Here is a 23203-nt window from a genome sequence, read left to right as displayed (position 1 = left end):
AGAAAAGAACACAAATAAGTTTGCAGAAATGCCTGGGAACCAAGTGTTTGATGCATGGCAGGAATTAGAAATTAGTGTCAGCAAAAAAAAAGTGCTGGAGAAATGAAGAACACTTAAAATTGATCCAGGGTATGCAACAGTGCTGGAGGCCACAGACAGAAAGTCAGTCTGGGAGCAAGATGGAGAATTAAAGTGCAATAAATGGGAATTTTGTAGCTAGGCAGGCTGTGACTAGTGGAGTCGAGAGCCAAATAAGTCAAGAGTTAAGTGTGTTTAGTTGTCTTATGCACTAAAATGAAATCCTTGCTTGCTGCAGTTTAATTAACAGATCCATAAATGCAATAACAAAATAAAACACAGATAATATATAACCAAAAATACAAATAAATTAATAACCATAATACTAGGTAACCACAATAGTGCCAGAGTTGACATTCGCAGTGAAACCAATGACAATGTCCAAAGAAGATCACAGTAGTTGAGGTTAGTGTTGTCGTTTTGAAGAGCCTGATGGTTGCTAGAAAGAAGTTTTTCTTGAACCTGGTAGTCACGGATGTCAAACTCCTGTTCCTTCTTCCCAACGGTAGTAGCAAAATGAGAGCATGGCCAGTGTGATGCGGGCCTTTAGACATATTGGCTGCATCCTATAGATCACTTCTATGATGGGCAGCTCAATACCAGTGATGGACGAGAGTGTCTACCACCCTCTATAGTCTTCTTCATTCCTGGTCTTTTGAGTTGTCGAACTAGTCCATGATGCAACCAGCCAGTGTGCTCTCTACCTGGACGAGTTCCATAGAGTATTCATTGACAAACCAAATCTCCGCAATCTTCTATGACAGTAGAGGTGTTGACGAGCTTTCTTTGTGGTTGCATCAATGTGCTGGACCCAGGACAAATCTCTTCAGAGGGCGGCATGGTAGCTCAGCGGTAGAGTTGCTGCCTTACAGTGCTTGTAGCGCCGGAGTCCCGGGTTCGATCCCAACTACGGATGTTCTCTGTACGGAGCTTGCACGTGCTCCCCGTGACTGTGTAGGTTTTCTCTGAGATCTTCAGTTTTCTCCCACACTCCAAAGATGTACAGGTTTGTAGGTTAATTGGTTTGGTATATATGTAATTGTCCCTAGTGTGCGTAGGATCGTGTTAATGTGCGGGAATTGCTGGTCGGTGCAGACTCGATAGGCACTGTATCTCTAAACAAAAATAAGCACGTCCCAGAACTTGAATCCTTTTACCCTCTCCACTGGTACCCTATTGCTGAAGGCTGCTTCATTGACTCCCCGGTTTATTGTAGAGAGCAAGATTGTTGTTCTGCCACCATTCTATCTGATTTTCAACCTCCCTCCTGTACCCTGACTCAACATTACCTGTTATTCATCCACCAACAGTGGTATTGTTGGCAACAAAAGATCCAGAATGGGATAGTAAAACCATGATATTCCTGAACTCAAACACCACTACGAGCCCAACGTACCAACGGCTTGATCCTCGTACTCCTGGGCCAGCTCCTCCATCAACTCAGACAAGTCTGTGTCATTCTCTTCTGAGGATATTTTTTTCAGGATCTTACAGGCAATCAACGATGCAGCGATACTGTCCATGCCCTATAATACAAAAGCTGTCTAGTCAATGACCAAAATGATGACATCCAATACTGCCAACGCAGGGCAATGTCCAATTACTGTGGCAGATGATGGCATTGTGTCAATTGATAGGGGTCAAACCTCTGGGCGGCTCTGTCACTATATCAGTGGGCAACATGTTCCAGCAACTTCAAGAGCGCTGAGACCAACCCTTGTGTGAAGGTTCGCTACTACTACGGGGATGAGGCTCAGAATAATTTGGGAGGAAAATGGGTGTAGAAAGTAGCATTGAAAAGGACAAAACTTCAAAAATGATTTGGAGAGAGATGTAGCATCAAAACAAGAAAGGTTCTGAGGGAGAACCAGGTTATCAAAGAGGCAAGATGTTCTCCAACAAGTTTAAAGGGCATGTATATAAACACAAGAATCACCATCAAGGTTGCTGAGCTGCAAATGCAATTAAAAGATAGGCAAAGGGGGAAAGCTCCATTTTATGTAGGAAGGAACAGCAGATGCTGGTTTAAACACAAGATACACACAAAAAGCTGGAGTAACTCAGCGTGACAGGCAGCATTTCTGGAGAGAAGGAATGGGTGATGTTTCGGGTCGAGACCCTTCTTCAGACTAAAAAAAGGTCTCGACCCGAAACGTCACACATTCCTTCTTTCTAGAGATGCTGCCTGACCCGCTGAATTACTCCATCTTTTTGTGTCAAGCTCCATTTTATAATGGTTCATCATGACTTTTCAATCCTGGTAACCCTGGATCAATCTCAATGGCTTCCCTTACATTTCTGCAGTCTTGTACCATTGATTATTCCCAACTGCTCTCAGCATGCCACGTCTTCCTCATATCCCACATCAATCCAGTCTGCTCCCACTGCCCCGGCCCATTTAGTTTAGTCTATTATTGTCACGTGTACTGAGGTACAGTGAAAAGCTTTTTGTTGCTATCGATTCAAAGGAAAGACTATTTTATTGATTACAATCAAGGCTTCCACGATGTAGAGATAAAGTATAAAGGGTACAACACTTAGTGCAAGTTAAAGTCTGATAAAGGACCATTAAAGGTCTCCAATAAGGTAGATGGGAGGTTGGAACCACTCTCTATTACTTATTCTGGAAGGAATCCAAGCCGCTGCATTGCTCTACAATGAATTATCCTTGGATCAATCCACTGTTTTCCGGCCCTAATCTAACTGCTACCACTGTCGTGCTGAACAGCTATATTGCTGGAACAATCCATACTGCTCGCACTGCACTCCCTAAATTCTTCAATCCATGTTACTCTGAATAGTCGACCTCAACCTGCTTCACTAGAACCGAATGTTGTGACATTGGCCCACTCATTGATGCTTTTACAGACATGTGCCGAGTAAATGCAGAGTGAAATTCGTTTCCTACAAACAGTCCAGTAGAGTATAGCCATACCTAAGCACCATCCTGATTAGCAAATTGTACAGAAATAGCCTACTGATCCCTCGTGGAAGAGGCAATGTTTGGCACCAGTCCACACTCTGGGTATTATGAGCGATGCCCAATCCGGGCCAGCCCCAGGCATCTGCGGGCCTCCAACTATTGTCTTCCTTGGATCGACCTGTGGGTCGACCTATGAACCGATCACCTTTCCTCGCCCTTCCAGCTTTGTTCCCCGGGGGTGCCTCCCGCAGCTGACCTCGAGTGAACTTCTTCATCTTTCGTGTGGCGTGCACAGCCTAACGTTGTTGGACAACTTGTTCTATTTGATCTTCCGTTTGTGCACGTCGAGTTGATTGCATTAGTCGAAACAGGGCGGACCACGTGAAGGTTGCAATCTTCCACCCCACCTCGAGTGATCAGTAGGTCAGAACCCAGTTCCCTTTCCTCTCCTACTGTCCACACTCCTTGCAGGTCACATCCGTCGTCACCGCCTGGTCCTTTCTCCTGGTCGCGAGCGGGATTCGGCTCGGCAAGCTCCTCTTTTCAGGCGGTCCGCCCCGTTCTCCGAGCAGTGGTCGGTTTGGGGGCTTCCCCTTGTAGGCTGTGGTCCGCTGGGTCTTGCGTTTGGTCATGGGGGACCGGCTCGATGGCCACCCCTTGTAGACCCTAGCGTCTGGGAGCTGCTGCCGACACATGCCGCACTCAGCGAGCATCAACCCATCCCCGTATTGCAGCTTCAATCTAAGTTGCTAAACAACCTGCTCCATTACAAGCCCCGTGAACTAGAGCTAATCTCAGTAACTAAAGCCATAGCAGACTTTCCTTTTTAAAATAGCTCGCTTGGATCACACTGCCTTTTGTAAGAAATCTGTTGTTTTCCTGTCTAGCCTTTGTATAAGTTCAGACCCATCTATGTGGTTATCTTGTAACTGCCCCTCAGTTCAAGGGCAATTAGGGAATTACAGAAAATGCTTCATAACTAGTTACTGTACACCCATGTCCAGTGAAATAAATAACACTTCTGTTCTCCAAAAGGAGACAAAGACAATTGGTGCAAAAATGGAGGAAGGGCAAGTGAAAAGAATGTGAGTGTGGTTGAAGGCTGTGAGTCACCCTTATTACATCCTTACCTGCCTCCAGAAAATAGACGCCATATTCTTGCGTTTCATTAATATTGCCCAAATAAAGAGGTCTCGCTCTGGACTGTCTAGCTGTCCCTCATAGAACTCATCCTGTTGGCGGCGAATGGTTTTCATGTCCTGGGAATAAAACAACAGGGTAGGACATGAGTCAACCCATTACTATCAGCTTCAGTGACATCATGTTAGACACAGACATTGTGTGCTGAAGGGTCTGTTCCTGTGTTGTACTGTTTTATATTCATTATTGGGAGTTTTAGTTTAGTTTAGTTTAGAGATACAGCGCGGACACAGGCCCTTCAGCCCACTGAGTCCGCGCTGACCAGCAATCCCCATACTCTAGCACTATCCTACACACTAGGGACAATTTTTTCTTATAATTTTTACTGAAGCCAATTAACCTACAATCCTGTACGTGTGAGGAAACCTGAGCACCTGGAGAAAACCCACGCGGTCACGGGGAGATCGTGCAAATTCCATACAGACAGCAACTGTGGTCAGGACCGATGCCGGGCCTCGGGTGCTATAAGGCAGCAACTCTACCGCTGCACCACCATGCTACTATTCTTATACCGCCATTAAAATCTCAGCAGGAGCAAGGTAAATCAATTGAACACGCAGGTGGAATTAGATGGAAATTGTACCATGCAAAATTCAAGCATAACATGATCAGCTCCCTGTTAGTTCAACAGGCCAGAAGTTGAAAGTTCAAGGTTGCTCCAGGTGTTGGACTGTAAGGTGTGTGTTGTGTAATGAGACCAATACACAGGAGTAACAACTCATAATAGTAAGATTAAACGAGAACTTACCAGTTTGAAGTTTCTGTATTTTATGAGGAGGTACGATGAGGGATTACATGAAGAACCCGTCCAGCACACATGCGCGACATACTTCAAAGCAGCGGTGTGGAATCACAGGAAACACGATCATTGAAATAAACATAGTAAAGAAAAGGAGAACCAAGATACCAGTTGATCTCTATAATTGAGGTTGGGAGCGGAGGGCACGTAATCCCTCATCGTAACTCCTCATAAAATATAGATCAAAGTTCAAACTAGTAAGTTCTCGTTTAATCTTACTATTTTACTTCGGAGTCACGTGAGTGATTACGTGAAGATTTTAAAGCTCTGTGATTTCAAACCGTGTAACAGTTCATACTTCACTCGCTGCCGAAGTCATTCAAGGGAGGAAGTATGTTATCGTAATCAACCATGAATCTGTTTGTAAAACAATAATGGTATTTATTAAACAATAACGAAAAGAAAATAATGCTCCCCCGGGCTTAAATTATATATTTACAGATTCTAAAACCCTTTCTGCAAATAAAACAGGTTCTGCTAATGGCTTATTGTAGAACGTTTGGAATGTTTTCTCCATGGACCACCCCGCTCTAGCCAGGATGTGGTCCAATGGCACGTCCATCCTTTTAGCCGCCGATGTGGATGCTGCCCTAGGGGAGTGAGATGTATATACGTCAGTATCTACTCCAGCAGCTCCCAGTACCTGCTTGAGCCATCTTGAAATGGTTTGGCTCGACACCCGACCATGAGGTTTCTTGTGGCTGACCCATAGGGCTTTTTCTCTCCCTCGGGAATCTCTTGTTGTGTTGATGTAAACGAGTAAATGAGTCATGACACATAACCGTGGGTCAAGTGGGTATGCCCGGAAATCCATAACTAGGCCTGAAGTTCCTGGCCTGCTCTGCTTTACCAGCTCCTGAATGGTGAATGAGACACGGTCTGGTGTTATAACCATGTTGTCCAGTCGCAGTAAGTGGAGGGACTGGACCCTTTGTGCTGAGACTAGTGCCATCAGCATGACCGTTTTCAGAGTTAGCTGTTCCAGGGTGAGAGACCTGGCTGGTGACCATCCCCTTAGGTATGTCAGGACAACACTGACATCCCAGATTTGGGTGTTGGAGTTGAATATACCTCTCATGAGTTTGATCACCAGTGGGTGAGACCCTATGGCCTGTTGTCCTGGTGCCTGTTTTAAGTAGGCTGACAGAGCACTTCTGGCAGTATTGATGGTGCTGTAGCTCAGTCCTTCATTATGGTGAAGGCCGGCCAGGAACTCCAGTACATTGGTTATGGTTGTAGATGAGTATGTTGTTCCAGTTTCGAGCTGTATCTTTCCCACTTCCTGATGCTCGATAGGTATTGTTTCCCGGTGGACATACAGTGGGACGCTGTCATCGTGTTGATGGTCCTGTTAGACAATCCCAGGCCCAGCAAAGGTCTTTTCAGAATCTGCAACCCAGTACGTTAATTCTGTCATGGCATGGGTGACTTATGCCTGACACCGGGTGAGTCAATAGGTCTGGGCTACTGGGAATGATCATTGGATGTCGAGGACCACTGGGAACCATGGCTGTGTAGGCCAGTCGGGTACTATCAAAATACCTGAAGCAGAGTCCATCTGTATTTTGCGTAGTACCCGACTGATGAGGCAGAAGGGGGGAAAGTCATAAAATAAATAGTTCCCCCAGTCCAGCGCGAATGCATCTATCGCTGCTGCCTCAGGGTCTGGTTCCCAAGCGACATACATTGGTACCTGGTGATTTAGTCTGGATGCAAAGAGATCGATATCTGGTGTGCCATACTGTTTTGTAATTTTAGCAAATGCTTTAGGATTTAACATCCATTCGGTGTTATCATTGAATTTGCGTGACCTGGTGCCTGCCACTGTATTTAGCTTACCTGGTAGGTAAGTTGCTGATAGCCAAATATGTCTATCGACACACCATTGCCAGATTATGTTGACCAAATTGTCACATGATATCGATTTTATTCCGCCCATATGGTTAATATAGGCCACCACCGTGCTATTATCAATCTGTAAACGAACATGCAAGTGGTGCATATTCGTAGAATATGCTTTTAAACCATAAAACGCACCCAACATTTCCAAATAATTTATGCCCAGTATCTGTAGTAAAGATGATTCGAGGTTAGTCCATCTAACACCTGTGCTGGATATGGTATTAGTTGCTCCCCAGCCTTGAGCACTGGCATCTGTTTGTATAGTTAACGTTGGGTTATTGATGATGATAGGGCTGGAACTATGCCAAATGTTCTCTATCCACCATTGTAACTCTGATATTGCTTCAATGGGTAATTTCATGGTTCGGTCAAAGTGACCTGCATGTCGTTTTAACGCCTGCACTTTTGCTCTTTGTAGATTTTGATAGTGCAGAGGTCCAAATTGTGGAGCTGGAAATGCTGCTACTATTTTGCCAATTACTCTTGCCACTTGTCAGATGGTTGGTCGATCGCTAACCATTAAATTGTTACACGTCTGTGCCAGTTCTGCTGCTTTATCTTTTGGCAACGTTACAGACATGTGGACTGAGTTCATTGCGAATCCCAGATAGTCCATAGTTGTGGATGGCGTCAACTTAGATTTATCTGGATGTAAGACAAATCCCAGGGTTTCAAACAATTGTTTGGTAGCTAATACAGCTGATTTAGCCAATTCCATGGTTTTGCCTACTATTAAGATATCATCAAGATATGCCATGACAATATGTCTCTGTTTTCTTAATGTTGCCAAGGCTGGTTTTAATATCTTGGTAAATAGTCTTGGGGCTGATGTTAAGCCATTAGGCAACGCTTTAAACTGCCATTTGCCCCATCAAGGTAAATTTCAGGTATCTGCGATGATCCTTTTGAATGGGTACTGAATAGTAGGCATCTTTTAAATCGATGCTTGCCATAAAGTATCCTTTGGAAATCAGTTGTTTGGCAGTTAAAAATGTTTCCATTTTGAAATGTATATACTTAACAAAGGTATTCAGTGAAGTTAAGTCAATGATGATGCGACATCCACCATCTTTTTTGTTTTTGGTAAATATATTTGAGACAAATTCCAAAGGTTCATGTTTGGATTTCTCAATGATACCCTTTGTAAATAACCTCACCAGTTCTGCTTGACCCTCTAGTTTTTCTTTAACTGAGAGGGTAAAGACCCTTTGGGGTGGATGCTGAACTGGTGGCATATTTTCTTGAATTAATTCTATTTTGTATCCACGAATACTGTTAAGTATATAACTATCATTCGTGATAGTCCTCCATGCTTCCATGAACAGGTGTAATCTCCCCCCTGTTAGTACAGTTCCCCCACTTTTTATATGCTGGTAGGAACCAGACCCACCTACCTCCATAGTTATGGGTGTGTTCCTTTCTTCTGTTTCTTCATCTGTCGTTGTACTGCTGGATGTACTGCTGGGTGGGGGTGGCGCATTTTCCATGGGGTCCGCTCTGGGCCCTGGCCTAAAAAAGGCTTTCGGGGATGGTATGCGAACCCCGAGCTTCCACCAGTCCCATGAGGTTGACGTCGACTGGTGGACGCGGTGGGGTACTGCCGTCTGGGTTGTGTGGGTCTGCTCATTCCGGGGCCTGCCCTCATGAGGCCGAATGCTTTGGACTCTTCCTCTAGGTCTTTTACTTGTTTGGACAAGTCCTTACCAAATAGCAGGATCTGTGGCTCTGAGGCCGGTGTTTTGCACATTTGGGATTGAGGGCAGGTCTTATTATCTCCTTGCGGAGGTTGTTTATTTCATATTGGGTGTTACACAGCAGAGCCAGGGTGTCTTGCTGGTTGGTGGTCATGTCCACCCCATCCACGGAACGAGCATAGGATGTTATGGCTGACGTCAGGAGCTTGAGGATACGCTGCAATTTTAGTTCCTGGTTTCGGATACTCTGCCCAACGTACCCCCAGATTTGGCTGTTGACGGCCGGTACGTTGAGTGAAATGCAGTTCTCCGGCGGCGAGTAGAGTTCTAATGCCTCATTGACTACCTGTTCTTGTAGGGGTTTGAAGGACAGGTAGTCAATGCTGGCCGCCAGTTTTGGCTGCAACGGCCGCTCTGCTCGTGGTGTAGCCACGTAGCGGTTCACCACACCCAGTAGCTCTTCCTGGTCCTGTACCCCGTGCGTACTCCCGACATCTTCGGCCAGTGACCCCCTGTTCCTGACCAGCCCAGTCCTGGTCGCCAACGCTGCCCTCGGCTGAGGGGGAAGCGATGGGCAGTGCATTGTAAGTCACTGGTGGGGGAGTGCCTGAACTCCCTTGGCGAGACTGCTCCAGCTCCCGAAGCAAGTCTCGCTGGAGCATTTGCTCCATGAGCCTTTCCACCGGCTCAGGCGGCTGCCTCTGCCGCTCTCAGGCGGAGAGTCTTCCTGGTCGGAGTTATCAGAGATTACCGGCCGCTCTGGTTTTCTTTTTGATTTGCCTCCAGTCCGCTGCTGTTGGTCAGGCAGCGCTAGCCGTACTGGGCTCGGCTCGGTCAATGATTGTGGACCGCAGCGTGTGCGGTCCAGGTGCCGCCTCTCGCCCCCCACTGATGGAACGCTCCTGTTCTGTTGGGAGTCGAACGGGGAGGCGGTCTTTTTTCCCTGCTTTGCTTTGCTGATTTCCCAGCTTTTCTTGATCTGGAGCGCACAAAGCAGAACAAAGTTTTGTAATTACGACCTTAGAGTAAGTACTTACCTGACGGTCCGCCTTTTTAAGCTTGTAGCGGGAGCGCCTGTACTCCCGTTCGTCGCTGTTGCACTGCGTGAACGCTCATGTCGCGCATGCGTGCTGGACGGGTTCTTCACGTAGTCACTCACGTGACTCCGAAGTAAAATCTTTATTGTAAAGCGGAGGAAACATTACATGTTCTATCACACATCAATAGTCCGTGTAAAGGGAATGTGCAGCATGCATTATACGTGCATTATACGTGTGGTGATAGATATAGTAAAGACAGGCTAAGATGGTTAATCTACATCTTTCCTCTTAAGGAATTAACTCATAATAAAATAGATGATATAATCAAATGCAAAATATGTGTGCCACTGATTACATGTGGTAAGTATAAGCAAGCTGAAGGAATAGTTTAACTAAAGACAGTTTAACCGTAATCCTGGTGCTTTGGGTTAGGCTTGCAGGTGCGACCTGCACGTGTACGGTACAGTCATGCATTTCCTCCCTTCACCAGAGATGAGATCGGTGGTTGAACAGGAGCAGGCGAATGAAGCAGCATCGCCGGCGACGAAACTGGAGACGTTAGCAAGGGTCGAGGTGGCGTGGTCGTAGGCGAGACGATCAGATCGGTAATGGCAGGCAACGGTGGTATGATCGGGCCAGGGCCGTTGGATGGAAGCATGCTTGTGCAGTCGGGATGATACGGAGGTGGTGCTGGTTCACTCGTTGATTGCAATAGTTCACTTGTTTGGCACTCCTGCCAGCATGTTCAGCCAGACTGTTTGATTGTGGGTTTTCAAGGCTACTGGTGATATGATGACAGTCCCAGCATTTAGCAAAGTCTTAGAAGTACTGAGCATGAATTGTTTCCTCCACTTGTGTTACAATTACGATTATGACTTGTGACTCTTGTGTATGGGTCTCATTACACAACATGACGTTAGGATGTGTGAGTGAGAATTTCATTTTTCTGTCACGGGAAATAAGACAACAAAACACTACAGATTCTTGCCCCTCTCTCCGAAAAAAATATGTCCTTTTGTTTTTGATTCCCCTACCATAGGAAAAAGACTGCACATTCACCCTATTGTTCCACTTTATGACTTTATACACCCCCTAACCTCCTGCGTTCCAAGGAATAACGTACTAGCCTACAAAATCTCTCCGTAGTTCAGCCCCTCAATGCCAGGCAATATCCTTGTAATTCATCTCTGCATTCTTTCCAACTTAATGACATCTCTTGTCCAACCACAGGCCCAAACACCCTCAACCAGTGTTACACACCTATCAAAGACACCAACTGCTCCCTTCCTCAAACCCACTTTGGAAAAGCTGACACTCTGTCTGTACTTATACTCCCTGCTTACACACATAAACTGATACGGGAGGATCAGATATAGAAAGTCATGCACTGCTGGTCTGAGGAAGCAAATTAAATCCCTCATGACAGATTTGAGTTGGTGGATTGGTCCACATTCAAGGACCCTGTGGCCACTGCAGTATGTAGGGGAATGCATACCAAAGAAGGCAACATGTGCCTTCTGGGCACACACTACCCAATGGGCAACAATAGATGAGATTCACTCCCAGGAGGTCCAAGTTTGTAGGGTTCAAGTCAAATAACCTTAAGCAGTACACAAAGTGTATTTACAACCTTTTCAAGCCCATCATGGATGTCAAGAGCAAACTCCAAACCAAACTGTCCATAGACAGCGGCGTGAATACCTGTAACATGCTATAATGGACCATAAAGTGAAGTTGGTCAATATCACTGGCAACAATGTGTCGCTCCCTGATGATTCAATCAACTCTACGCTTGCCTTGAACAGAAGGTTGGTGGATGGACGTCACCAGCCTTAGGCGAGCCTACACCAACAATCACTGCAGCAACATTCCTTGCAAGTAATGCCCTCAATTACAGGCAATATCCTGTTGAACTGCATCTCCACTCTTTGGAGTGCTACCACATCCTTTCAAAAGTGAGGTGACCAGAAATGCATACAATATTCCAAGTGTGGCCTAACTAACAACTTGTACAGGATGTCCCGACTCTTAAACTCATTACCTCTGCCTATGAAGGCAAACATGCTAAATGCCTGATTCTCTTCCCTATATACCCTTGTCGCTATTTCAGAAAGCTATAAATTTGCATTTCAAGGTTCTTCTGTACATCAAATGTATCATATCAATGGCGGGAGGGTCAATGCTACTGTATATTCTTGTTTCTGCTTTACTGCTTCTTTGATTATATCATCAACTTTAAACTGAGCTTGACATCATGAGAACTGTACTGGTCCTGGACGACATCCTCACTGCCAATAAGTACCAAGATTGTGCTGATGTTGAATCCCCCAATCATGGAGGTTTCTCCAGAAGTTATGTGCAAAATACTGAAGAGGCCATCAGGTGGAAGAATGGTAGATTTACAGTAGTGAGCTATTATGTGCCCTCATTTAGCAGCAGCTTAAAGCAATCAATATATTTTATAAGACCTTCAGCTTTGCTAACTTCCAAACTGCAAAACAGGCAAGGATATGATGTTCTCCAATGCCAAGATAAAGGAGGACTCTTACATTTGGCCATTCATGAACTGAATGTGAACTGTTACGGCTATTGAGTTGAAACTTATTGGATCCCTCCAGGTCTCCTTATTTCACCAGTAGCCAACCGGAAGATCTGAGAGTTAGCAAAGAGGCTGATTGAGATCTTGGTGCTTTCAAGACAGTTTTTTATCAATCGCAATGCCTTCAGAATGGGAGATGCAACATGAAATCGGAGAAATATGCTTTGGATTGACATTGAGTTTAATGGATGAATTCTGTCTGCTGTCCATGTCGTGGGATTGTTTGGTGAGACGAGGCTGAGGGAGATTTAATCTGTCCATAACTTATACTACAGCTGCCCAGGGAACTATAAACTTTATGCAATACTTACAAATGATTTCCTGGAGGAGATACTTGGTTGCTTATAGAGTGGCTCCATGAATTCACCTAGCAACTCCTGCAAAAGCACGGAGACGTGGTGAAGAAGGACTTTCTTGTTGGTCTCCATTTTATCACCGATCTGTGGATGCTTCTCACTATCCACCACTTTGCGTAATTTCTTATACAAGGGAGTATGATGTGGGATATTGTTATAAAGTCGGACAAGCATTCTTGGTGAAAGGAATTCATTCAGGTTCACCCCGTATTCCAGGAAGAGTTCGACAAATCCATGTTTATTTCCAACTAGAGCAGCAAACATGGCTTGATAGAGGTGGGACGACTGGAACATAATGGAATGAGAGAATATCAGTCAATGCAAGACTATGGAGTGTTTCCCCTCCTTTGTTACTTCAACAACACATTCCCCATACTCCAGCCTCTTGTGCATCGCCAGTACCAATTGTACTATCAAATGCCTGAACTGAGCTCCAGAATTTCAGTGGGAATCTAAAAACCTCTCATCCCAAGTTTAAAACTTTCAAATCCTGTGACCAAATCTTCAGTCATTCCTTCTAATATCTCTTTATGTAGCTCAGTGACCCTTTCTAGTCAAAACATCACCTATCCATTTTCTCCAGAGATGCTGATGACCCAGTCAGTTACTCCAGCATAAATTCATAGTCATACAGCATGGAAACAGACCCTTTGGCACTCCTGGCCCACGCTGACCTACATTAGTCTCACCTGCCTGCATTTGGCTCATATCCCCCTAAACCTATCCTATTCATGTACCTGTCTGAATGTTTCTTAAACATTGTGATATTACCTGCCTCAATGACCTCCTCCAGCAGTTCATTCCATACACCCTTTGTGTAAAAACTGTCTCAGGTTACTATTAAATCTTCTCTCTTCACATTAAAGCTATGTCCTCTGGTTCTTGATTCCCTTACACTGGGCGAAAGACACTGTGTATTTACCTTCACCCCCTCATCCTCGTGCACTCGAAGGAACAAAGCTCACGAGTCCAGGTAATGCCTTGGCAAATCTGTATTCTTTCCAACTTACAGATGCAGTCTCAGACGACTGGAGAGTGGTCAATGTTGTTCCTTTGTTGAAGAAAGTAGAGAGAATCCAGGGAACTATAGGCTGCTCAACCTCGTGTCAGTGATAGGGAAACTATTGGAAAATTGGAAATTCTTTGAGATAGGATTTACTTCCATTTGGAACAGAATGGGCTGATTGGGGATAGCCAGCGTAGTTTTGTACGTGGCAGGCCGTGTCTCACTATCTTGATAGAATTGTTTGAGAAGGTGACAAAGGAGATTGATCAAGGTAGGGCGGTGGATGTTTTATACATTGATTTTAGTAAGGTCTTTGATAAGGTCCCTCATGGTAGACTGATCCAGAAGATGAAGGTGTATGTGGTTCACAATGACTAGGTCGCATGGATTTAGAACTGGCTTATTCATAGAAGACAGGGGATTTTGGTGGAAGGTTGATATTCTGACTGGAGGTCTGTGACCAGTGGAATTCTTCAGGGATCTGTGCTGGGACCTCTGCTGTTTGTGATCTATACATAATAGATGCATTGGTGAGTAAGTTTGCTGATGATACCAACCTTGGGATAGAAACATAGAAACATAGAAAATAGGTGCAGGAGGAGGCCATTCGGCCCTTCGAGCCATTCATTGTGATCATGGCAGATCGTCCCCTATCAATAACCCGTGCCTGCCTTCTCCCCATATCCCTTGACTCCACTAGCCCCTAGAGCTCTATCTAACTCTCTCTTAAATCCATCCAGTGGTTTGGCCTCCACTGACCTGTGGCAGGAGATTCCATAAATTCACAACTCTCTGAGTGAAAAAGATTTTTCTCACCTCAGTCTTAAATGACCTCCCCTTTATTCTAAGACTGTGGCCCTTGGTTCTGGACTCGCCCAACATTGGGAACATTTTTCCTGCATCTAGCTTGTCCAGTCCTTTAATAATTTTATATGTTTCTATAAGATCCCCTCATCCTTCTAAACTCCAGTGTTCAATCTTTCCTCATATGACAGTTCCGCCATCCCAGGGATCAACCTCGTGAACCTACGCTGCACTGCCTCAATCACAAGGATGTCCTTCCTCAAATTAGGAGACCAAAACTGAACACAATACTCCAGATGTGGTCTCACCAGAGCCTTATACAGCTGCAGAAGATGAGTTGCAGGCAATGGGGAAAGCTGTCAGAAGATACAGCGGGATATAAACCAGCTGCAGAAATGAGTGTGAGGTGTTGCACTTTGGGAGGTTGAATGTGAGGAGAGAGTATACAGTTGATGACCAGACCCTTGATGTGCAGAGATCTTGGAGTCCAAGTTCATAGCTTGTTAAAGGTGGCAGCAGAAGTAGATAAGGTGGTAAAGAAGATGTTGGTACACTTGCCTTCACTGCTAGGGGTATTGAATATAAGAGTCAGGAAGACATGATGCGGTTCTACAGGACATTGCGTAGGCCGCATTTGGAGTATTATGTGTGATTCTGATTTCCCCTTTACAGGAAAGATGTGGAGGCTTTGGAGGATGCAGAGGAGGTTTACCAGAATGGTGCCAGGATTAGCGGATTTCAACTGCAGGGAGTGGTTGGATAGCATTGGATTGTTTTCTCTGGAAAGATTGGATATTGAGGGGTGACTTGATGGAAGTATATAAAATTATGAGCCGCATAGATAGGGTAGGCAATCAGAACCTTTTTCATTGATTGTCATCCAAATCGTTATTGTAGATAAGAAACAACACTGGACCCAGGCACCAACCCCTGCAGCACTCCATTGGTGATAGGTTTCCAATCAGAAAAACAACCCTTCTTCCTGCCCCCCCACCCCGCATCAATCTGAAGAAGGGTTTTGGCCCGAAATGTTGCCTATTTCCTTCACTCCATAGATGCTGCCTTACCCGCTGAGTTTCTCCAGCAATTTTATCTACCTTCGATTTTCCAGCATCTGCAGTTCCTTCTTTAACAGAAAAACAACCCTATTTAACTAGGGGCGGTACGGTGGTGCGGTGGTAAAGTTGCTACATTACAGCGCCAGAGACCCGGATTCCATCCTGGCTGTCTGTACAGAGTTTGTATGTTCTCTCTGTGACCGCGTGGGTTTTCTCGGGGAGCTCCGGTTTCCTCCCACACTCCAAAGACAGACAGAAATGTAGGTTAATTGGCTTGGCAAAATTGTAAATTTTCCGTAGTGTGTGTAGGATAGCGTTAGTGTGCAGGGATCGCTGGTTGGCGCAGGCTCAGTGGGTAAAAGGGCCTGTTTCTACACAGTATCTCGAAACTAAACTAAGCTTTGACTCCTTCCCCAAAGGCAGTTTTTAATCCATTTGGCTAACTTATCTTGGATTCTGTGCAATCTATTCTTCCAGGTTAGCTTACCAATGCAAATGGTCCTTGTCAAATGATTTTCCTAAGTCCACATGGACAACATCCACTGTCCTTCCCTTCAAAAAACTCCATCAAATGTATTAGATACAATTTCCTGTGCACAATGTAATGCTGACTATCAGTCCATGTCTGTCCAAACTTTCCCCATAATGAAGACATCTAAAATAAATTAAAATGAGGAGGAACAACTATCAATTCTGAACTCACCTTCCACTGTTTGTCATCAGTAAATATGTGCTGCTTGGCAATATCAAGTCTGTTCCAGGCAATAGCCAGTTGCAGTTGATGGTCCAGGTTCTCTTGCCATTTGTGCCCATGAGAAGTAGAAGCTGGAAATTGGAATTAAAAAAATAAATGTGTTTGACCAATGCATCTCAAGAACCTGTCTTACACAAATGGAAGTCAAAGTGTGTCTGCAAATGTTTTACCCCCCACTGTTGAATTTGGACTCGCATTGTTAAATGTTAAACATTCATCTTGGAATTAAGTGGCTCCTTCCTCCATGCTGGAACTACCAGAGGAGGAAAAGTGACAACAATTGGAGGTCACTTTCTATTGAACTTTACATAACAGACTACCCAACCTTAAAAACACACGCACTGTATTTCTCACTTGTTCTCGTTATCTGGAACAGTTACTTTCACTCTGTAATCAGACTTCTGAACGGTCCTCGACAGTGTGCACCACCAGACTCAGGAACAGCTTCTTCCCCTCTGTGATCAGGCTTCTGAACGGTCCTTCCATAAGCTAGGGTACTGGCTGAGTCATCTCCACCCCATTCTGGACATTGGACTTGGTCTCTTCGAACTGATGAGCTACAATGCTGAGAACTATATTCTTCACTCTGGATCTTCCACTTTGCTCCACCTAATGTACTTTGACTGGATTGTATCTATGTATGTATATCTCATCTGCTTTGATAGCATGCAAAACAAAGCTTTTCACTGTACCCATGTGTACCCACTGTACATGTGACAATAATAAATATAACCCTTTAATATCCATTGAACAGGACAATTTTATCTTGTGGAATTCATATTATATTTTAACTGCTGGATTTGCAATCTAGATTTGCAGTGAAGCTGGGAAAGAGAATCCCACTGTAAAATCCCCACTCTTATTGTGAGCATGAAGTATCCTCAACGCAGCTGTCTCCACAAATTTGTCTTGGTGCAAGGCAAAGCTCACTGTGCTTTACCTATTGTCTACTTTGACGACATTATCCACATTCACAGTCTGGAATGTGCCAGGCAGCAGCATTCACTTGCAGGCATCCAACTACACTGTTTTGGGCAGATCAAGCAGCATCTGTCATCTGATTGAGAATCCTCTAGTTTTAGATATCTCTGCCATGGGCATGAAGTTTCTTATCAATTTCTTCAATGCCCCTCATGATTTTGTATACCACTTTCAGGCTTCCCCTCAGTCCCTTCCAGTCCAAATAAAACAGACCCTGCCTACCCAGTCCCTCATCGTAACGGAAACATTCCATCCCACACAATATTTTGGTAAATCATAAGATAGCGGTTGGGTTCCTTATGGTTCAGTTTAGTTTAGTATAGTTTAGTTTAGTTTATTGTCACGTGTACCGAGGTACAGTCAAAAGCTTTTGTTGTGCGCTACCCAGTCAGCGGAAAGATTAAAATACATGATTACAATTGCGCCATCCACCGTGTACAGATATAGGATAACGGAAATAACGTGAATAAGTTTAGTGCAAGATAAAGTCCAGTAAGATCCGAGTGTCTCCAATGAGATAGATAGTAGCTCAGGACTGCTCTCTAGTTGTTGGTAGGATAGTTCAGTTGCTTGATAACAGCTGGGAAGAAACTGTCCCTCAATCTGGAGCTGTGCCTTTTCACACATTTACAGTATATCTCCTGCCTGATGGGAGAGGGGAGAAGAGAGAGTGGCTGGGATGTGACTGGTCCTATATTATGTTGGTGGCCTTGCCGAGGCAGCGTGAGGTATAAATGGAGTCAATGGAAGGGATATTCGTCTGTGCGATTCTCTGTGTGTTCACAATTCTCTGCAATATCTTGCGGTCTTGGATGGAGCTGTTCCCAATAACATGTTTTCCACGGCACACCTGCAAAGGTTGTGAGAGCTGTTGAGGACATGCTGAACTTCCTAAGCCATCTAAGGAAGTAGAGGCGTTGGTGTGCTTTCTCAATATGGGTGGTCCAGGAGAAGTTGTTGGCGATACTATTGAATACAGATCTCAGAGCGAAATGTGCAACATGAATCAAATGGAGCATTCAGTGCATTACTCTTTTCAATTAACCCAGCTGAAACCCAAGTGTACCCACCTTTCAATAAGGCCTGCAGAATGGCAACATCCAGATCATTATTCCTCGATGTATCTGGCCGGAAAACAGTCAGAAGTTCCCGCATCCTGATGATGTCTTGGATCTGAAGAATGAGGGAGAAAGTGTAATGAACTCCTACACTTATCTGATCAGAGAGGAGGACTCAAGAGCTTGTACAGGTGGCAAATGTGGGAAAGTCCAGCAAGACTCAGAATAAGAGTGAAAGAGACGACGGGAATCAAGTGCCAGTGTTTTACATATGTGTGAACAAGGAACTGCTTATAAGCTGGATACGTAGAAAAGGAACATACGTGGATGATAACTGAGAGTTAAAAAAAAAAAAGTGCATCAGTTTTTATGTGATGATGATATGGTGGAACAGGATGCAAAGTAGCTGCTAGATGTAAGTGGAGACTTTGCTAAAAGAGAATTAACAAACTGCAAAGGGAACCAACCATTAGATCTCAAAGATAGACACAAAATGCTGGAGTAATTCAGCGGGACAGGCAGCATCTCTGGAGAGAAAGAATGTGTGACGTTTTGGGACGAGACTCTTCTTCAGACTCTGAGTAACTCCGCTGTTCCTCCAGCATTTTGTGTCTATCTTTGATTTAAACCAGCATCTGCAGTTCTTCCCAACCATTGGTTCTCTGTGGTTGCACATCAGACCGTTTGCTCAGATATAGTACTGGAGTACTATGTGCAGTTCTGGTCACCAAGATTGAGGGAAAATGTGAGAACACTGGAAGGTGCAAAGGACATTCACGAGGATGTTGCTTGGGATGGAGCAGTCTAGCTATGAGGAGAGACTACAGAAGCTAGGTTCAAGAGGGTTAAGAGGGCACATGAGTGTGGATTTCAAAATCTCATGAGGTATGCAGAGGGGTTTTACTATGCACATGTGGCATCCCCAGATTAGCAACTAAATCACTCCGGATATTTGAGGAGAGGTAGATGGAGTTTCAGGGAACTGAGAATTATAAGGAATGAGTGAGATCATTACTGAATAGGGGCGGCACAGTGGCATGAGGTAGAGCTGCTGCCTTACAGCACCAGAGACCAGAGTTCGATCGTGACCATGGGTGCTGTCTGTATGGTGTTTGCGTTCTCCCTGTGACTGGGTGTCATTTTTCTGGGTGCTCCGGTTTCTTCCCACACTCCAAGACGTACAGGTTTGTAGGTTAATTGACTTTGGTTAAACTGTAAATTGACCCTAGTGTGTTGGATTAGTGTTAATGTATGGGGTGATCGTTGGTTGGTGTGGACTCAGTGGACCGAAGGGCTTGTTTCCATGCTCTATCTCTAAAGTCTCTGTAGTCTAAAGAATAGTGGAGCTAAGGGTTGGAATATCCATCTTCTTCTGTTTTGTTACGCAAAGCTGCTATACAAATAGAAAGAGGAACTGGAATGAAACTACGAAGCGTCTTAGAAAATGGGGAAACTTGCTTTCACTATCAAAAAGGCAATATCAGAGGCCACAGATTTAACATGAGGATAAATCAATGCAGGGCCATTGAAAGAGGATAGGACACTAAGTCAATAGCTCTTTCAGGAGGTTGATGAGGACATGGTATGGTGTGAGCTACACATACAGGTGTTGGCTAAGAGTCTTGGGCGATATACTTCGATGAAACTAGTGGTGCACTAGGACAGGGATGTAGCTGATAAAATATCCTTTATCAAGCAAGAACACAATGATAAATGTGATTTAATTGCTAAATGGAGTATGATGTACAGCATATGCATTTTTCAAAAAGTGTTTGGTAACCACATGGGGTTTGTCAAAGAATTCAGACATGTGGTACCTGTACGAGGGGCAATGGAACCCATAAGAAAGGAGGAAGGATGATATTTGCTCCAAGGTGTGGCCATGCCTGTACCTTTTTGGTCCATAATATTATTTCTCGTTCAGAGAACATGTTGTAGCTTTCAGCAAAGAATGTGCGCAGCTGCTTCTGGATGAAGGGGATGGTAATCTCAGTCATGGGTAGGTCAGCTGCAGTAGCCAGGATGTCAGCCACACGGCCTGACCCCTCCACAATCACACAAGGAGTTCCATTGCTCATTGCACCGTGTATCGTCTGCAAGACAAAAATCACCGTCACTAAACAAAGAGGCAGAGGGGATCATGGAGTGACCACAAATAGTTTCCAAACATTGAATGTTCAGGGGTGGCGCCTATGGACGAGAGCATTGTAAATGTTGCATTATTTTGTTTCAAAGATGATGTATGGATAAAACCCAGCAATCAAGAACAGTCATTTTAACCTCAGTTCGCAGGCAGAGGATGAGATGAGGTCCTGCAGTAGAAGTGAGAGGGCGAGGGAAAAGTAGGATTAAGACATCACATACGTTGATGGCACCGCAGTAGAGATGAGAAACGAAAGCTTTAAGTTCCTAGGAATAAATATCATTGGCAATTTATCTTGGACCAGTCATATCAAATCGATGGCCTCAAATGCAGATCAATGCCGCTACTGCATTAGAATGCTAAGAAAGTTTAGCATGTCCCCAACAATCCTCAATAACTTCTACAGATGTGCCGTAGAAAGCACCTTATAGGGAAGCATTATAGCATAGTTTAGCAACAGCTTAATCCAAGACCGCAAGAAATTGTGGACATGGCCCAGACCATCAAACAAACCAGGCTCTCTTCCATTGACTTCATCTGCACTTCACCCTACCTTGTAAGGCTACCAGCATAATCAAGGACCAGCCTTACCCCGGTCATTCCCTCTTCTCCCCTCTCCCACCGGGCAGGAGTTAGAGGTTTGATATATCTAGATTAGGAACAGTTTCTTTTATCAGGCAACTGCATGGTCTTGTCATCAGCTAAAGTGTGGTCCTGACCTACCTCATTGTAGATCTTTGAACCATCTTTATGTGGACATTATCAGACTTCAATGTTATATTTGTCAACTAAATGTTGTGCCCTTTATCTGTGCACTGTGGACAGCTTTATATTATTCAAATATAGTCTTTACTGTGACTGGATGGCTCACATATAAAAGCTTTTCATTGTAGCTTGGTACACATGACAATAATAAACTAAACTAAACAAGATGAGGTGTCAGTGTAATGGGATTGCTGCATCAGAGGGCCTCTTCTGTGGAAGATCCTCATTATTGGATATATGATGTTGAGAGGTGCTGTGAAACAGTCCCTGGGAGTTAATCAGAGGAATATCTGAAAAAATGTGCAGATTACTTTAACATTTTAAACTGGAAGGAGTACAGAGAAGATTCATGAGGATGTTGCCAGGACCTGCGCGGTTGAGCTGCAGGGAGAGGTTGGGTAGCCTATAACTTTACTCCTTGGAGCGCAGGAGGCTGAGTTGTGACCTTAAAGAGGTCTATGAAATCATGAGGTGAATGCACAGTCTTTTACCCAGAGTAGGGAATCAAAAGCATATGTTCAAGATGAGAGGAACAAAATTTAAAATGAGAGCCATCTTGATCACTCAGAGGGTGGTGGGCATGTGGAATGAGCTGTCAGACGAGGAAGTTGAGGCAGATACTCTAACAGCCTTTAAAAGACACTTGGGCAGGTAAATGGATAGGAAAGGTTTAGAGAGATATGGATTAAATGCAGGTAAATGAGACTAGCTTAGATGGGACATCTTGGTCGGCAGGGACAGAAAACCCGGGGGGGCCAGGGGGGGACACGTCCCCCCTCTGTTTTGAGAGGTGGGGGACATCCCCCCCAAGTTTTTGTAATCCGGATTTTAAAACCCAGTGAAATATCCGCTTTCCGCGAGACAGTGGGGGTGGGACTGATGATCGAGGGCGCTGATTGGACGAGAGAGACGTCAGTCAGCAGGGAATGGCGTTGGGACATGATGATTCAGCGCGATCATTGGAGGAGAGAGGAGTAAGGGGGGAGGGGGTGGGACTGAGGATAGAGCGCGGTGATTGGAGGAGGGAGAAGTGGCACACATCTGCACCTCATCCGCAGCCAGGATTGATCCCGGCTCTCCGGCGCTGTCCCAAGTGCCCCCCTCCCCCACGGGTGGCCAGAGAGGTCGGGAGTCAGACAGGAGATGTACCCCCAGGCCCACAGCCAGCGCAGAGAAGCAGCGCAAAACCCAGCTCACTCTGCCTGTCCCGCCAGGTGAACCTACAGCCCTTCCTGGAATTGCGGGAAATATGGCCATGGTGGAGAAGCAGCGCTGGTGTCCTGTCAGTCCAGGCAGGGCTGTAGTTAACCCAGCGAGACAGGCAGAGTTGAGCTGCATTTAGCGTTGGATTGAGCCTCCGAAGCCGCGTGTGTGTGTGTGTGTGTGTGTGTGTGTGTGTGTGTGTGTGTGTGTGTGTGTGTGTGTGTGTGTGTGTGTGTGTGTGCGCGCGCGCGCATGCGGCCACCAAAAAATTGTGTCCCCCCTGAGTTGGGCAGAAGGCCTGTTACATGCTGTGTGACTCCATGGCTGTATAACATTGAGGATTTCAGGGTTTACCAATTAAACTGACCTCATTTTCTCCATGTGCAGAAGTGTCTACATTTTCACTAAAGCTAGCACATTAGATGTATAAGATTTGAATATGTCTCAAAACATGAAAGGGTACATTAACTTACACTCAATGTTCCAGGCCCACCTTCAAGGACAACACATACAATTGGGATTTCAAGTCCAGCATCTGCAAAATAAAGATTGGAATTGAAATAAGGAATTGGAGTTTGAGTTCAATTCAGATAAATGCAAAGTTTTACATTTTGGTAAGGCTAATCATGATAGGACTTGCACAATGTGCAAGTCATATCCTAGGGATTGTTACAGAAGAAAGAGACATCAGAGTGTAGGTGCATAGTTGCATGAATGTGGTGACACAGGTAGACAAGGTATTAAAGAATGTGTTTGGCATGCTTGCCGTCATGAGTAGAGGGATTAGGACACCATGTTACAGCCGTACAAGATGTTGCGAAGGGCACATTTAGAGTACAG

General features: G+C 44.8%; 1 protein-coding gene across 1 annotated transcript in view; it reads right to left on the bottom strand.

The window, feature by feature from the left end:
- trpm2 (transient receptor potential cation channel subfamily M member 2) overlaps nt 1–23203 on the bottom strand; it is a 130461-nt gene that overhangs the window by 64155 nt on the left and 43103 nt on the right. The window contains exons 9-15 of the mRNA XM_033024204.1: nt 22837–22898; nt 20145–20345; nt 18265–18367; nt 16163–16284; nt 12547–12876; nt 4132–4260; nt 1475–1604 (exon numbers count right to left, since the gene is read on the bottom strand). Of these exons, the coding sequence (XP_032880095.1) occupies nt 1475–1604; nt 4132–4260; nt 12547–12876; nt 16163–16284; nt 18265–18367; nt 20145–20345; nt 22837–22898 (1077 nt within the window). The remainder of the gene's footprint in view (nt 1–1474; nt 1605–4131; nt 4261–12546; nt 12877–16162; nt 16285–18264; nt 18368–20144; nt 20346–22836; nt 22899–23203) is intronic.

This window comes from Amblyraja radiata, chromosome 7 (genome assembly GCF_010909765.2).
Source record: "Amblyraja radiata isolate CabotCenter1 chromosome 7, sAmbRad1.1.pri, whole genome shotgun sequence".
Classification (NCBI taxonomy): domain Eukaryota; kingdom Metazoa; phylum Chordata; class Chondrichthyes; order Rajiformes; family Rajidae; genus Amblyraja; species Amblyraja radiata.
This window is presented reverse-complemented; position numbering and strand designations above follow the sequence as displayed.